Source organism: Physella acuta, unplaced genomic scaffold (genome assembly GCF_028476545.2).
Source record: "Physella acuta isolate Inbredline_101_S28 unplaced genomic scaffold, ASM2847654v3 ptg000052l, whole genome shotgun sequence".
NCBI classification, from domain to species: Eukaryota; Metazoa; Mollusca; class Gastropoda; family Physidae; genus Physella; species Physella acuta.
Window position 1 is genome coordinate 298813 of NW_026731572.1, and position 15615 is coordinate 314427.

Genomic DNA, 15615 nt, shown 5'->3' on the forward strand with positions numbered 1-15615 from the left:
TGTTTGTTTTTATTAAATGGCGTTGTACATAAATATCAAATAAATCTGAAGTTCAAAATGGCTGGACACTAGTCAAAATTATACATCTGATATTTTTGCTTTTTTATCTTTCAGAACCACTTCTTTTTTTTTTTTTACAAACCTATTTATTCTTGTGTAGGAGAACATAAATCACATCCACCTGGATGTCTATACATGTATAGGTCTTTATTAAGAACAAATTCTTGCATATAAGTTGTCACATACCATACTTTTAGCAAGAATTGAAAAATTGTGTTATTTTATGCAGATTTTGTAGTGGTGCTGCAATGTAGAACCCTAAAAAGGAAATTGGGGGGGGGGGGATTTTATGGCTAATTTAAGTATAATAATATGCTTATTGTGTTTTATAAATTAATGCAAGTGAAAAATGGATATCTATACATGATATTGTTAATGTCCAACTGCATAATTAGATCAGTCTGGCACAATTCAACTGAGAAGATACATGATTTCAAGATTTTATTTACACAATTACATAAATCTAAAGCCACCTTGGCAAGTCACATCTACAATACAAAGTTACACATTGCATTAAAATGAAATTACAAACATTTACATAACCAAAGTACATTTTCTTAACTAATGAGTTAAGAATATTGTTTAAGGAATGATAATAACAGTGTACAATCTTACATATTGCACTGATTTTTTATTGGGAATCATTTATGTCATATAATCACTTGGAAGGATCATAAAAATAGTCTTAATCCTGTTGCAACATAGCTGTTACCACATTTTCAAATACTCTGAAATTTAAAAAAAAATGTATTACAATAATTTTTAAAACTAAAGATGTATATCAATATGTGAAAGGAAGTTTTTTAATATCTAAATAATAATTTAAAGCATGCATCCGACAGCTACTACTACTCGAGAAACGTTGAATTCACTATCAATCTTGTATTTGTAATGCTAGTTTATCCTATTTTTTAAAAAAGAAAACTTCATGGTAAATTTAATTAATATGGTTCCATCGTTGTGAGTAGTGCATTATACACAGACATTGTTTTTAGTATTATAGTTTAGCCACATTGGTGTTCTACAAACTCCTATATCACCACTGTCAGAAATGTCAGGTAAATAACAGTCAGACATGTACATTATACAAGCTACATCTCCCAGATGTGCAATAACCAGAAAGCACTATGTCCTATATGAATGTAAATGTTAATACAATATACATTTTTATTGCATTATTTTAAGCTTTCTTAACTTTAAATACAGTTGCTAGGTAAATTTAAAATGTGTTAAAACTCAAGCAAACAATATAATACAGGCAAGTTCTTACTTTGATGTTATATTTTCTCCAGGCTTGTAAAATGGATTGCACAGCATATCAACATAAGCATTATGTAGCTTTTTGAACATCTGAGTTTAAAAAAAATTGTAACTGGATTTTAAGTGGTAGCGAGTTATAAATATAAAATATGATTAAGGTAGTTCTGTATCCTATTATTTTATCAGATTTGATATTGGAAGTATTTTACTACACACATGATGAAAATTGAAAGAAACAATCTTGATAGGGTTTTCTTATTTAATACTGATGAAATAAATGTCATACTTCGTAAAATTATGACATGTTAAGTGTTAGTTTCGAGGCATAATTTGCCATGGTTGCCAGATATTATGTAATGCAATCAACTGAGTTTAGTGGTTTGGTATAGGAGTTATTAATTTTTTTTTAAATATTTTAATTATACTACTTGAAAAACAAACACATGTACTTACTGTTCTAATCTCATTGTCTCTGAGAGATGCATTCAAAGAATCTACAACAATCACAAATTTCACTTTTGTATTTGTTACATAGCCATAACTACATTTTTCATGTTAAGGTTTCATGTTACTTATCATAGTATTTAGTAATAGTATCTAGATACTCCTGGATTATTCTATTCTACAGCAAAAATGTAATAACATTTAAAATAAAGCAGATGTTGAGTCAATGAATAAAAATTTAAATAAATTTTGTTCTTTAAATGTATCCATGTTTTTATTTTTTAAACTACATTACACAATATAGTTTAATTTTAAATATTAAAATTATGTGTCTGGATTCTTTACTTTAAATTATCCACCAACTCTTAAAACACCATGAGCTAATAACTGCTTTATCTTGTATTTTATTAATTATTTTTTCAGGGAGGGACAAAAAAGAAATACAGTAGTACCTTTACATATGTGCCCTAATAACATGAGTTTTTAAAAATATAAAATGTAGAGTAAAATTTCAGAAATGTGGAACCTTAGACACATTTTTTTTTTATAACCAGCAAATGAAAATCAGTAACAAAAAAAAAGGCCAAGACCCAGTCTGTCAATAAAATAAACACTGCTTATATCCTCTTTTAGTTGAGAGGAAATGAGAGTGAGAGCATTGTTAATTTCCTCTATCATAACAAGAAATTAGCGAGGTTAAAAAAACAACCTACATTGCAAACAGATGCTCCAAAAGATGTTTATTTCTTAATATTTGCTCTGATTAAAATCATTAAGCTATTTCCTAACCCTTACCCATAACCTTAATAACCACAATATAAATATAATGCATTAAAAAATTATAGTATTAATGCCATTTGTACTATTAAAAAAAATTAACATAGTTCAAAAATTCTAAAAATGTGTATGCCTACAAATTGAAGCTAAATAATCAATGCTGAGAGGAAATATACACATTGTTTTGAGATTACAACCACTTCCTAACAATACTTAATAAAAACAACTAGAATGCCATTTTGGGGTCTGGAACTGAAAAATATGAGCAAAATGACATATGAGCAAGGTTACTAAACCAAAAAAATTTGTATCTTGAGGTACCACTGTACATTTTTTAAGTACCACTGCATATTATTTAAAGTCCACTAATAAAGCTGAAAAAAAGAAAGTCCAGCTAGACTTCTAACCTAGACAACTATTCCCATACTCTAACAAAGATTCAAAGATGGGTCTTGAAAATAAAAAGTAAAAAATATAAAAATTGTCGTGACTAAATGTGAACTCATATTTTAATAAAATGCAGTCAACCAAACTAAAATGTATAAAATATAAAGGATACACTTTGTAATCTTCAGTAGGGTATAGAAGGCCCAAGTATAGCTCTCTTAAATCATTTACATTTTTGCCAACTGAACTAATTTTTTCTTCAACTACATCCAGTGAGGTGTGTACAGTGTAATAAAACTTCAATTCATTTTCAGTTGCGACTGTTTTTATGAAAAGTGGATAATTCTGAAATAAAATAAGTTAACACAGTTTTACTAATAAAACAAAAAATATTCTACAAACAGCAAGTACTACTTAAGTACTTAACTTGGGACCTGTAAATGTTATTTATTATTAAATATATTGATACATTCTAATAAGCCATAAACAATTATGTTTATTTTGTAATGCCTACAAATTCTAATTAATTAATTCACATTACTTAACTATGCTGGGTCAGATCTGGGATTCTAGATTACTCTCAAAATTTCAAGAATGTATTTTTTAAATAATATAATAAATTAAAAAATAGATCTGCTTCTACTAATAGTTAGGCTTAGTTAAGAAATATCTTAAGAATGAATTAAAGACTAAAAATCACAGTCTTGTAGTCTAAAGCAGGGGTCTCCAAACTGTTCAGACGCAGGCCTGCATTAACTTTCAAATTGCTGTTCGAGGGCCAACAACACGAGGTCCAAATAAAAAAGAATCAAAACACAAATGCTGGTTTTAATTACTTATTTAATATTATTTTATTCAGTTATTTTTTAATAACACATTGATACACAACACATGAACACCTGTATTAGTGTGAATGGTGACATTTATTCCTGGATGCCAGAATAGCAGACATTTCTGGCTTTAGATCTGATGCCGCTAACATCAACAGTGACCTGAGATTATCATGGGACAAGTTTGTTCTTCACTATTTCATTCTTGAATATGTTTATTCACACAGGTATGTTATTCCCCCCAAACAAAATTAAGTATACGTGTCAACTGGTAATGGGCCATTGACTCCGATTTCAGCCTGCTTTTTTTTTGGATTTGCTTCCATAGCCTTTGTCCAACCAAGAACAAACTACATTCTACAAGGCAGCAGTTGTTTGATTTTGGTGTTGTCTCTCAGTGAAGAGTGGCTGTCCCCAGCTATCAAGCCTAATCTGCCCGAGGGTTCGAACTCGAGACTTTTTGGTTTAGCAACCATGAGCTTTACCGACTCGACCACGCCGACCCCCTTAAAAACATCAAATACATCCAATCTATTATCTTTAGTAATGTCCGAAAAAAAACAGACAGACAGAATTTTATAACCATATTAATTGTAACTATGCCGTGCAAGATTTTCAAATTAATTAATGGGCCTCTCAAATACCTTTGTCGATTATTTAATTTTTAATTTAATGATTAATTACTAATTAATGTCACCTTTTTTTTTGTCTTTTTCTTTTTTTCACATTACCTATTTAAATTGGCTGATGCTAGCCGGAACAAGATACGCTTGCGATACGCATGCGCAATAGAGAGAAACTACGACTTGCCTTCGCTGGGATGTTTTCGATGGTACTGCGCATGCGTGTGTTTACAACCGCAGAACCCTAGCACCAACCCTAATCAATCCTATCCCTAACCCTAATCTAATCCTATCCCTAACCCAGGAGAATGTTTACACCGGTGTCTGATAATGGAATCTTCTTTAAAAAAGGGGTGTTAGGTTACTGGTACTTAACTAAATACACACATGGCTGGCTAATGACCAATGTCAATGCTAACCAGTGTCCCTAACCCTAACCCCAACCCTGGTCCAACCATACGCCTAACCCTGGGCTAATTTCTAACCATAAAATTAGTCGAGATTACAATAATAACTAGAGGAGTTTACACTTTTCGGACACACACCAAAAATTACGTAGGACCGAACACTTCGTCGGTTTTTGGCTCATAGAAACTTTAATTAGCATGTCTCACGCGAAACCACGGCGCCTGCACGTAAACTGTTCATTTATGAACACTTCCGTGTCAAGTACTTCCGTTTCCTTTCTCAAGAATTATTTTTAGAAATTTTTTAACGTTGCATGGTACGCACATTTCTATTTTTACACCAGCCGGATGAAGTGACCTAGGGTTGGACTTAGGGGCAAAACTTGAACCAATCACTGCTTAGCTAAAAGGTTACACTATAAATAGCTTCTATATATGTATGGAACATCGTAAATGTCAAGGTTAATGGGTTTTTTCGTGCTTGAACAATAAAAAAGGGGTGTTCGCTAACTTATTTGGCCTTACATGGGATCGGACAGCAACACAAAAATATTATTAAATAAGAATTTAGAGCATAAAAGGGGCTGGTTATTGAAGGGAAAGGGTCAAAATAAGGTCAAGAAGGCAGTGGAATGCAAAAGAGGAGGGGGAATCATGTGACCTGGCTGGCTTAGCAGCGTACTGCGCGAGCCGCAATGGCTGAATGGGATGAACTTTGGGAGTGTGGGAAAAAGGTTTTATACTATTAAAATTACCTCACAAACAATCAATAACACAATATAAATGCATATAATATATGTTTTTATTCATTAAATTGACTTTAAATTATTCTAAATGAACAAAAAGTGCTATGTCCGATGACGGGTAAAGGTGTCCGAACACATGTAAAACTGTATTACATGTGTTCGAACACACGTTAAGACCCCCCAGTCACTATAACAAGAATAGCTTAAGTTCTATGCGTATGAATAAAAAATGACACACACATTATTAAAGTAGAATGGTTGCGGATAGATATGATACTTTTTTTTGTTTTCTATGTTAAGCGGTTACTGAATGAGACCGCATGGAATTTTTACGTTGCGTTTTTTCGCTATGTGTGTCCGAAAAGTGTAAGCTCCTCTACTAACAGTAACAACCCAACACCCCTTTTTTAAAGAAGATTCCATTATTGGACACTGGTATCTATAAACATCCCCTAACCCTAACTCTAACCCTAATCCTACCCCTAACCCTCGGTCACTGCGCATGCGCAGAGCTATCTTTTGCCGACTAAGTGGAGACGTTGGGGAGAAAAATCGGTAATCTATCGTTTTGGGTACGTAAAATCGCCCGCGATTTGTAATGTGAAAAACAGGTGACTCCTTAAATTTTAATAATTATTTCACATTTTGAGGAGGATTTATGTTTTAAAAAATTCAAAAATGTTTCCTTGATTCATTTATGTACCTGTTTTTAAACAATTGAATTAAAACTTTTCCGTAATAAATGAAGACTAGCGATGTTTCCAACAGATGCAACCATGCTCATTTACTATAGCAGCCATCTTGTCTAAGTTTTATTTTTATAAGCTTTTAGCGCCAGATTCAGGGGGAAGCCACTCTATTTTACAAATGGCTGCTGTTTATATAGCAAATCTTGCTCTCAGATACTGCTGTTTAAAGTTAATTTCTGGCCTATATCGATATATTTAGCAATTGATTTAGGTTTATTATTCATTTATCTATAACATTTGACACAAAAGTATGACAATAAACATCTATTAATGCCTTGACAATGAGGTAACGTTTTCGTACATAAATAGCCGCGGGCGATTTTACGTACCCAAACCGATAGATTACCGAAAAATCTTCCCCGAGTCGAGTAGTCACTTCGATTTAAATTTTAGGCCGATTTTATTTTACGTACCTAATGCATGTCTAATACGATAGATTACCGTTTTGTTTTTAGAGTTGTGAAAATCCAGTTCAATCTAGATTTAGAGATGAAATAGAGTGATAATTTTAATCAAAAGTAAGCCTAAAGGTTTCAGCTTACCTCTTTGGCTATGACTGCAACACAGACGGCCATTTTACTTAAAAATTAAACTGCTAGCTAGACTAGTGTAGTTCTAAATTTAGAATTTTGTTTCTTAGCGTCAAAATGGCACGTAGTCTGGGCCTGGCCTAGCAGTTTTCGTGTCTGTCCACCGCTCGGTCTAATTTTTATAGATCTAGACTTTTTATCTAGATTCTATATAGACTCTATATTTAAAATAGTACTACTCAGTCGCACTAGTAATAATAAAAAAAAGTAAATCAAACAAACACATGCCAAGGACACTAAATTTAAATAACGAGCCGACCCGCGGCGTATCGTATGCCGCTATTTAGTTGTTTTATTTTACACTTTTCAGTAATTCATAATTTGTGAATTCGACAGTTCCAATGCTGCCACTGAAAATATTTGCTTTAAAACACTATCAGTAGGTAGTTAAGGACGATAACCCCCCCCCCCCCCCCAAAAGTTGTTTTGATGCAGAATGATATATTGAAAAACTGCTGAGAGTTGAAAGACATTCAAATAAACATGGCTGAAGTGTTTCTGATCAGCCAATAAAAGAAATCACGAGTTAGGAGCCAAGTAGATTAGATTATACCACATGTAAAAAAATATTAAGTCTTAATAGGAGAGTTGGTTTCAGATCATTTGTACTTGTACAGTTATCTTTCCTAATTCAAGTCAAAAGATCAAACCTGCTGTGTCACTCTTTGGCCTTGTTAGGCTATTTGATTATGAGGGTATAATGAACAATTATTTTTCCACTGTAGTATCTTATTTAACTATTGGAGCTTTAGACAAAACTTATGAAGATGCTTTTAACTGGTAACTCAAACTTTTGCTCAAATGATATTCAGAGCAGCTTTCTCTGCCAAATTATTTATATAATTATTACTTCTAAATTATGAGCTTTTTTTAATCAGACAAGTGATTTTTTTTCTGATAATTAATTCTTTTTAAAAATAAGTGTACAAGAATTACAATTTTATTTAAACAGTCATTTATTCAGTTAAATGAAACATTTAAAAGGAAAATAAGCAAAAATAAACAAACAAACAATCACTTCAATATTATCTAATCATACCTAATAAGAAAAAGGTTTTCTGTATTATATTTATTTCTAGTTTGTGATGAATAAATCATTACAAGATGATGTATTGAGAGCTAAATAAATGTGAAAATTTTATAATTAATTCATTTCTGGAATTTGTGAGCATAAAATTCTTTCTTGTTTTGATAGTTTTAGTTCTTATAAAGTAATTGGAAAATATTTTTCTTTTTTATCAATGCTTTTTGTCAGTATATAAAACAGAAGAAAATAAATAATAATTGTGTTTATAATAATGTAGTCATCCATTCAACTTTGTTGATTTCACACTGACAATAAAAAAAGTTCAAAAATATTTTGTACAGTCTATATTACATCATTTAATAGCCAGTTTAGACGTTTTAGTACTGTATAAAATCTTTTTCTAAAGAAATCATTATGGCTTGAGGTAAAAAAAAAAAGGTATTTTTTTTTACATTTTAACAGTTTCAAAGTGCAGTACTAAAAACTTAACATTTTTAAGGATCATTTTAAAGCAACCAAATCTTGTTTGAACATTAAATTCTGTGACTGATGAAGCATTTAATTTTAAATTTATTTGTTAAACATTTCTTTCATTTTTCAGAGACATCCTCCTCTTAGTGCAAGTACAAGATGTAAGACAGATCCTCCAGCCACTTTATAATCACTTGCTGTTTTTTCATCATTCCTGGATCACATGAAAAAAATAATAACAGTTCATTACTAAATAAAATGTGTATTCTACTCCTACCCCATGTTTTTATCAATATATCAAGCTAATGTATGGCTAACATGGATATTTTATTTGTGCCATCAGCAACTTTATATAAAGACCAGGGAAACTTCAAAGATGCCTCAATCTGTAGTAGGAAACTATTAAGGAGCAGAACAGTGTTGCCAACTAAAGCTTTTATATAGAGGAATTGATGGTGCAATTCATCATCATGCAACCAATAGCTGGTTAATAACAAAACCTTAAGATTCATTGTTTAACCCTTTACAGTTTAGGCAGAAACGAATGTCGCTTCCTACACGTCCACGCAAAATGAGGATGCATTTTTCAATGACATTTTGTTAAAAATCCACATGAATAGAAAATTAAAACAAAATGGTAACACAAAAGTCAAGTTCAGATCTCAGGATCGATTCGGTCACAAAGTCCACCCAGCTCTGATGGGTACATGACTCACATTAGGGAAAGTAAGGTGGCCTGGGATAGTGCAAAGGTAAACTCTACTTCATTTTTCTCATGAACAGCTAGATTCAAAAGGGTAACTTTACTACACAAAAATGATGAGTGTCCATTCAGTCTATTATGGGCTACTTACATTTGTTTGCCACTGAAAATAAGTCGCTGCTGTTGAGGTGGAATGCCTTCCTTTTCTTCCACTCGTTCTTTGATTCTTTCAACCTTTGTTAGAATGTAAATAAAAACATTATATAAAAATGTATAGAAATAAAAATATAAAAAAACTATAAACTGTTCTATAAAACATAGCTCTAAGTTTTAATACTAATAATAATCATAAATATGAATATTAAAAGAAATGTAGTTTTATTTATATTTACATTCCAACTCTTACTCACAAGTTAACGTGTGTACATTATTATGATAAAATCATTATATAAAAAATAGTGGACAAGCAGCAAAGGTAGACTAATTTTTAGCATTTTTAACATTTCCACTTTACCTTGTCTGTTGGTTCAATGTCAATTTCAATCTGAAACAATGATTGTAAATAAATTCAGAAATATTTTCAATTTCAACTAGGTTACTGATATATCATGTCCTTCCATATCAAAAATAATTTAATCCTAGTTATATCTACTTAAATTTTTTTTTACAGCTTTAATCATTAATACTCACCTCTTTACCGGTCAAAGTCTGAAATAAAAGAAATATTTGAAATTAAAATACATTTTCATATCTGTCCTAGATCTTGACTTTGTTTACTAAATAGGTCTGATTATCAAATTATAATTATTTAGTCTTATTATCAAAGTGTAATCCTTAAGTCATTATGTTAAATACTATATAATAGGCTAATGGCTAAGTGATGTAGTCAAATGTGGTAAAACACCATTTTACCTATTTTATTCAGGTGCCTACTTTTTTTTTAAAAATGAATCTGTGTTTTAATTAGAACAGGTAAAATACAATATAAAAATATAAATAAGCATTACAGTTACAATTAAATAGCATGTGATCACCGGATCACAATTTCTCAACAGCAGGAGAAAAATCCTTATAGGCTATGGTCAAGGGTTCACTGGGAGTACACATTGACTTTAATTATCAGCATATGTCATATCTTGGGCAATAGCTATTTTAAATTTAAATACTATTATAAATTTGGATAATTCTCAAGTTTTGACAAAAGTAAATTATCAAAAACTTAAACAAAATTCATCAAGAAATAGGCCTGGATCTAGTGTTTTCCTACAGTTTTTGTGTTGGAAGTGGCTATTCGGACCCGGGTCCCAATAGCCTCGGCCGCTATTGGGACCCGGGTCCTAATAGCCTCGGCCGCTATTGGGACCCGGCATTAAGTTCGTTAAGCACTTGTACAACCTGTATTAAAATTATACCTTTTATATTTATTTGATTTTTCTTGTGTATTTGCTCGTATTTTGTTGTCTTTTATTGTAATTAGTTATGCGGATTAGCTAGCTTTAGTTCTTGCATTGCTATTTCTAAATACCCTATATTTAGCTCTATATACAAAATCATTAAAAAATTAGGTATTATCGTAAGACGTCGTGGTCGAGTGGAGAACGCAGCTCCCCCCGATTCTCTATTAGTTACGGAATCGGAACCTATCAAAGCTCTCGTTTTTGAGAGAAGTACAGTGTATTTATCAAAGTTTAACATTTCATTGAGTTGATTGCATGAGTGTCTGTTTTTAATTGTTTTTTTAGACTATATATTTTTTCTAGATTTAGGTTTTTAAACACTCTAATTATAAAAACATAGCTGATCCATTGAACGCCCGCTAGCGTTTTCTGGTCAGCGCAAGAAAAATACCGACACGATGTAGCCTAGGTTAACTGTGTGTTCGCTTTGGTATAAATGTGAACAGTGTAGGCGTATAGCATACGTCATAGCAAGACCATTGCTATGAGCTTGTCGAGATTTGTCGTCGTCGTAGTCGTCCCCCCCCCCCTCCCAACCCAGCAAGAGGGAAAAACGGGCATTGTGAGTTCAAATGTTACATATTGCTTCTATTAAAGCGTAATACAACGCATGCGAGATATTCGTGTTCAAGAAAACGGGCCCGGGAGCTGTAGTCTGCAGCCTATATGAGCTATTTTAGACAATTATATATAGGACTATATATATATATATATATATATATATATATATATATATATATATATATATATATATATATATATATATATATATATATATATATATATATATATATGAAATCAAATTACGTTTAACAGAAAAAAAAATATAACACATCTTAACATGCGCGCTCAACATTCGCTCGGCCATAGAAGTTCATACCATATGCCATAATTATATTATAGACCTAACGACACCCGCTCATCATAACATTTGTCAGTAATGATATCGGGTATTTAAAGCAAGATCTCAATATATCATTTAGAATTACAAGGGAAAAAAATCAAAACAGAAAAGCAATATTCTGCATCTTAAAAGAACTTTTGTATAACTAAATCTAGCAATTCTATTGGCTGGTCCCAATAGCGGCCGAGGCTATTAGGACCCGGGTCCCAATAGCGGTCGTGTCTATTGGGACCCGGGTCCGAATAGATGCATCCTTTTGTGTTTCATTTGTGTTTATGCCTAGGCCTATATAATATATATAATAAATTATGCTCAACTGAAGGTGAAGCAGGGAATAAAATACATTATAATGACATATAATAATGGAGTTAAACCTCACTAAAATGTTTTTAATGTAGTTCAATAAATTATTACTAAATTAAGTGACTAAGTCACTTTTACTTTTACAAGTGTGTCCGCTGTAGAGGTAGTAATAAGTACCATGGCTAACTACTAACTACAGACAAACAAGTAACAAGTAGAGTAGTAGATCTAACACAGGGCACACTTGAGTACAGACAGACTCAGAGAGACAGAAGTTCAATGAGATTTTTAACTGAATTAATGTAGATTGGTAGAGATCTAGATCTAGATGAGCTAGATTTTCAGAAATTTTGTCTTGATTCTTCTTCTTTAGTCTTCTTATTTATAGGGCCTATTCTAAAAATAAAAATAATCTAGATCTAGACGTCTAGATCTAAATGAAATCTAACAAAATTGTGTTAATACAATTCAAACACATCACGTACTTTAACTTTGATAAGCATCTTTAAAAATAGCACTCCAAAAAAACTTTAAAATGTAGACAAATAATATAAAACTGGAATTATGACTTGGACACTCGGTTAGTATAGCGAAGTCACTACAAGAAAACACGGTAGGCTAACTCTAAAAGCTAAGTCTGAACCGGAAATGCAGATAATATTTCGCAAAATTATATAATTTAATGTATAATAATGTGGTTGCATTTGATAAAATTGAGACAATGCATTACACTCACTAACTAATATCGAAGCAAAATATGGTTTGAGATGCCGATTAATTAAATACGCCATATCTTAGCCAGTACAATCATAGTTTCTTTCAGGCATCTCTTCGGGAGGGGTGCACTGCTCCCCCGAAGCACGCCCCCCCCCCTCGAAGAGAATACAAATTTTATTGAAAATATATTTTTTTAACATTGATCCCCCCCCCGGAAAGTTTCTATCCCCCTGGGGGGGGGGGGAAATGACTGAAACACTTATAACAATACATCAGGTATTCAGTAGCATCATTTTATTTTTAATTATGGTTATTTAAAAAAAAAACATCGGCTTACCAGATCTACCTTCATCGTCATCTTCCTCTGGACCCCATATTGGAGGAGTTGTGGAGCATATGGTCGTACTCATTTTTGGGCGGTTCCTCCAAGATGGGTCCTTGATATTCCCATTGCTCTGTGTCGCTGACAGCTGATCTTTTCCACGTTTGTTTTGTGTGGTGATGACAGTTGTTGGTTCGCGCAAACTGGAGCCTATCTAAATTGATCTAATTCATCATCTCAAACGGCCTTTTAAAACTCTGGATTTCAACGAAAGGTTGCAACCAGCTATCAGTTTCTTTCAGACATGTTTCACCGAAAGGAAGGAGGGGCACTTCAAACATTTGGGTGGATTTACTTACAAACTCTTGCTCTCTTCATAAACTTGCTGAATATGTTAAATTGTGATGTGGTCTCCCTTTGTGTCTTTAAATGATTTTCAGCCTGATTCTAAATTAAGCAAGTTCTCAACATTGGGTATTTATTAGACGGTCTTTTTAACAAACCTTGATTTTTTCTGAGTAGGCCTACCTATCTAGTAATATTGACTGTGGTACGTCTACTTATTAAAACAAGCGGCGATACTCCATTTTCTAATTTAATTTTTAAAATTTCTTTAGCACACCTGATAAACATAAATGGTCTCACTGATTTTTTTGTGCTCTTTTTGCGTTGGAAATGATTTAATATGGTTTCTAATGTTTGGTTGTCGACATTTGGGTTTCAAATACTACTCCAGCAGGTCCATTATTTTTTATGTAGGAATTATAATTTGTATAACCCACACTATCATGTACTTGTTGGTCGGGAATATGTCAGAAAGTAAAGACGGATCGCATCATGCATCTTATATGTGTAAACGTGGTAGAGGGTTTTAAATTAGAGTGACCCTGTGTAACATACAGGTAAGCTTTTTTTTTTAAAGTTAAAGTCACGTTTATTTCTAAAAGAGGTATTTATAGTGTGCTGTAATTGTGATTACTGATTCATTACAATAGTTTGTTTTGAAATTTAGGCTTTTAATTATAAGAATTTAAAACTATTAAAATTCTTGCTTGAATATCCCAATACTGAGACAGACGATTTTTGAATGAAACCAACACTACTGCAGGTCACGTAAAGCAGATTAGGACTAAGTGCAAAGAATAACTAAGTGAACCTTTTCTGACAATAATGGGCATGAAAAGTTTATGTTATCATCCTGATTTTTTGACAAAATCTTTTTAAAAATGTGGCAAGATAAAATCATAGTTGCATTTGCAAAATGAAAGCCGTTTGGGAACCATCGATTAAACTCATTTTTATGTTTGTATCGAATATAAGTAAGCCGCCAAAAAGCCATTTAGAATTAATTTATCAATTCATATATTTTTAAAAACTGCCCTCAACCTCTCCTTAAATTCAACCAGAATGGCCAGGGAGAGTAAAACGATATAAGTTAGAGCAATTATTTTCCATTATAAAAAAAAATCAGTGATCTATGGTGTATAGTGTAGTATTGTGTATGTATTAAATACTGTAACATCCTTAATCACCACAACACCCTATTTCTACTAATACAAATTAAAAATAAGTGCTAAATTACTATTATATTATCCTAAATAAAATCTGAAGTAATTTTGTACTTATTACACAAATGTTATGAAATATTTAATTTTGGTTGAAAAATATGCTTTCTGACTGGCAACAAACATTTGGAACTAGCTTTTCAAGTCTATTTAAAATGAACAATTCAGTTGTGTTCTACAATGATTTATTTACCTTAAGCATCCTTGGTGTAAAATTGGTCTTTTTGTACCATTTAATAACAATTGTATATATCAGATTCATTTCTAAAAATACCAGTAATGTTGCAAGACAGCAATAAACGTACTCTACATATTCAATCAATTGAATTATTACTGTTCTAGAGTATTAATAAGATTTTTTTTATCTCACCACAGAAATACATTTAATTATTTGTTTTCAGAAGTTATACAAATTGTATTAATGATGATTAAATGTACACAAAGCTGATTATTAAAAAAAAAATGTTTAAATGAACAACAATCTAATTATATTTTACAAATGTACACATTTCAGTTCACAATTTCTTTAATAATAAGAGCATTAACTGTACTAAAAATGTTACTATGATACCAGGATTTATAGAAAATTTAATTTTTAATACTCAAACCTTATTTTGTAGGCAACAACTACACATACAATCAAATTTTATACTCAAGTATTTAGGACTTTTAATATAAATTATTTTTTACGGTGCAATGAAAGAATAGTTATCAAATTTAACATATTTTACAAGTATGTAAATGATTGAAAATTTATTCTTTGGAAACATATATATATATATACCTGAATTTTTAATTGGGAGAATAGCTGTAAAATATCCTCAACGAAGTACTAGAGTAAAAGTATTTAAAAACATCCCTAGAGATTTGTAGCATCGTATTTTAGTATAACAGGCACAGCAATTTAAAATGCACAATGCATTCACATGTATTGAAACTATTTACTATGAGATTATGAAGTGACAAAACCATAGGCATAATTATGTAATGGGTAATTTAAATAATGGAGTTCTGTTAAAAAATTTACTGAGCAAATTTTTTTAACTAATCAGAAGACACTATAAAAATGTTATTAAAAGTCATATTTCGCATTAGGATTAGATTTAAGTTTCTTTTTATTTTTTTCATTCATTTCAAGAACATTTTTTTTAAAATGCTGCTCAAAGTGGTTTTATTTATTTTAAGAGCATGTTTTATTTTAATTTTATATTACAAAAAACTTTATTCTGGATAACAAATTAGATAATTGAAACACCAAACACAAAAACAAATG

The 15615-nt window shown here is 31.4% G+C and overlaps 1 protein-coding gene and 1 long non-coding RNA gene across 2 annotated transcripts; both read right to left on the minus strand.

The window, feature by feature from the left end:
* Positions 1 to 378: 378 nt before the first annotated feature.
* LOC131946537 (trafficking protein particle complex subunit 2-like protein) lies at positions 379 to 6919 on the minus strand. Its single transcript, XM_059307371.1, has 5 exons — positions 6826 to 6919; positions 3101 to 3273; positions 1774 to 1861; positions 1331 to 1410; positions 379 to 788 (listed from the first exon to the last, which is right to left on the minus strand). The coding sequence occupies exons 1-5, from the start codon at positions 6856 to 6858 to the stop codon at positions 746 to 748; spliced, it is 417 nt and encodes a 138-aa protein (XP_059163354.1). The 5' UTR covers positions 6859 to 6919; the 3' UTR covers positions 379 to 745.
* Positions 6920 to 7817: 898 nt separating this feature from the next.
* On the minus strand, positions 7818 to 12376 carry LOC131946538 (uncharacterized). Its single transcript, XR_009387715.1, has 4 exons — positions 12224 to 12376; positions 9589 to 9782; positions 9226 to 9308; positions 7818 to 8585 (listed from the first exon to the last, which is right to left on the minus strand). It is a non-coding gene; the product is annotated as an uncharacterized LOC131946538 (long non-coding RNA).
* Positions 12377 to 15615: the final 3239 nt, after the last annotated feature.